General features: G+C 37.7%; 1 protein-coding gene across 1 annotated transcript; it reads left to right on the top strand.

Annotated features, from left to right (window-relative positions):
• The first annotated feature begins 768 nt into the window (after positions 1-768).
• On the top strand, positions 769-1,659 carry LOC150048233 (putative vomeronasal receptor-like protein 4). Its single transcript, XM_090355272.1, has one exon. It carries the CDS (start codon positions 769-771, stop codon positions 1,657-1,659), a length of 891 nt encoding a protein of 296 aa, XP_090211398.1.
• The last annotated feature ends 516 nt before the right edge of the window (positions 1,660-2,175 follow it).

Genomic DNA, 2,175 nt, shown 5'->3' with positions numbered 1-2,175 from the left:
ATTACGGGAGATTTTTCAGGAAATTAAAGTGCAAAAATAGAGCACATGTAATAGAAAAAAATCAGCTGCAATCAGATTCTACATATATAGAAGATTGTGAGCACAAATTAATTAGAATCTTACTCTTATTTTGAGGTAAGGGGAACTGGATTGTTCTCCAATACATGCAACCATTTGTTGCACGTAAGGCCCAGATCTAAACTCAGTTGGAAGAAGGAGGACATCACAGGATATTTCCTGGAAAGCTCTAAAGTTGCCTAGGTATAATTTTTGGAGAAGCTACGAACTTCTTGTTTGCTTAATATTTCCTTGATGAATGAATATGAATAGCATGGAAAAACCAGCCTGGGTAGAGCACTAACAAAACCCACAAGAATCATATTTTTTTCGGTATTCACTTTACAAAGAAGGAGACATTTAAATGAGATTCTCTTCATTTAGCACTTGTCTATCAAGTCAATCATCATGTAAAGTTTAGATATGCAGGACACAGAGAAGGATGTTTGAGAAAGGAAGATGGAGGTGCTGACATAGAATTTTGTCCAAATTGTCGTTATCCTCACTTCCCTATGAAAGGTAGCAAGAAAAGATGAAGAAGAAAAGCACATATTGATATCATGTGCCTGTTGGGAAACAAGTGTGCACATTCACATAGTTCAGAACCTATTATCACTACACACAGAGACACTTCAGACACCTGAAACACGCCCTTCCACTCATTTGTGTTTCTCAAAATGTATCTCCTAGTGCAGAGCATGAAGTCCAGAGATGATGTGGAGAAGCATCATTCAGAGGATAATCTACCTTTCTCTTACTGGACCTGGAATCGTGGGGAACATCCTCGTGTTTGTGATACATGTGTACACTTTTGTCACTGGTGCTGAAAGAAAACCCATAGACCTTATCATCATCCATTTGGCTTTTTCTAATGCAATCCTTATCTGTAGCACAGGGATAAGACACATAGCCACAGCTTTTTCTTTCAGAAACTTTATAGGAAATACAGGTTGTAAAACTTTGATTTATCTGGGAAGAGTGGCTCGAGGTCTGTCCATCTGCACCACCTGCCTCCTCAGCACATTCCAGGCCATCACCATCAGTCCCAGAACCACCTTGTGGAGAAAGCTCAAACCACAGACTGCATGGCAAGTTCTTACTTATCTCCTCCTCTTTTGGACCTTTAATTCTCTGATCAGTTGCAATTTGCTCCATTATATCACAGCAGTCAATAATATGAACAGATCTGAAGTTAGCCATTGTTATATGCTACCATCTAGGCAAATAGTTAGATGGCTTTTCCTCTCCCTCATGACTCTTCGGGATGTGTTCTTTCAGAGTCTCATGGGCTGGAGCAGTGGGTACATGGCTTTCTATCTGTATAAACATCACAAGCGAGTCCTCTACCTTCATAGCTCCAGGTTGGCAAACCATTCCAGCCCAGAAATCAGAGCTACTTTAAGTACTCTCATTCTCATGGCCTGCTTCCTTATCTTTTATTGGGCAGATTTCATTTTATCATTTTACACAGGTTCCACTATTACAAACGATTCCAACATAATGAATATTAAGATTGTGCTAGTACTTGGTTATGCCAGTCTCAGCCCCTTAGTCCTGATCATCAGAGATAGTCATGCTGCTAAATATTCAGATTTTCACTAAGAAATACAGTTAGTTATTTTCTATACCCAATGTTTTATTTTATCAGCATGTTAAAGATAATCAAAGCTTACAGTAATATTTTTCAAGATAATACTGGTACTAGGCAACCTAAGACTAGTTCAGAGTTTTCAGCAAGTTGAAAATACAGATTATTCCCAGATTTTTAGCTTTCCATTCAATTTCTTTTTTCCATATATTTTTATTGTAATTAATAGAAGGGTTACATTATATTTACCAGATAGAAGATGCATTACTTCACATACACTGATACCCTTTTTCATGTCATGGTCCCCATTTCCCTTCCCCCTCCCTCTGCTCATCTTGATTTCCCCCCTTCCCTATCCAATTTCAAATAACCAATTAAGCATATATAAAATATATCAGTTAACAAGGTGAAATATTGTAACAATATGAGATACAAGGGACAGCAAAAGAGATGAGAAATAACATAGTACATTAAGGACAACAATCACTCATTATATCCCATTCTATTTCTATAATGGGACTTTGGCTTCT

Source organism: Megascapheus bottae, chromosome 22 (genome assembly GCF_031878675.1).
Source record: "Megascapheus bottae isolate mThoBot1 chromosome 22, mThoBot2.hap1, whole genome shotgun sequence".
Taxonomy (NCBI): Eukaryota; Metazoa; Chordata; class Mammalia; order Rodentia; family Geomyidae; genus Megascapheus; species Megascapheus bottae.
Note: the sequence above shows the minus strand (reverse complement) of the source record. Positions and strands in the feature narration are given on the sequence as shown.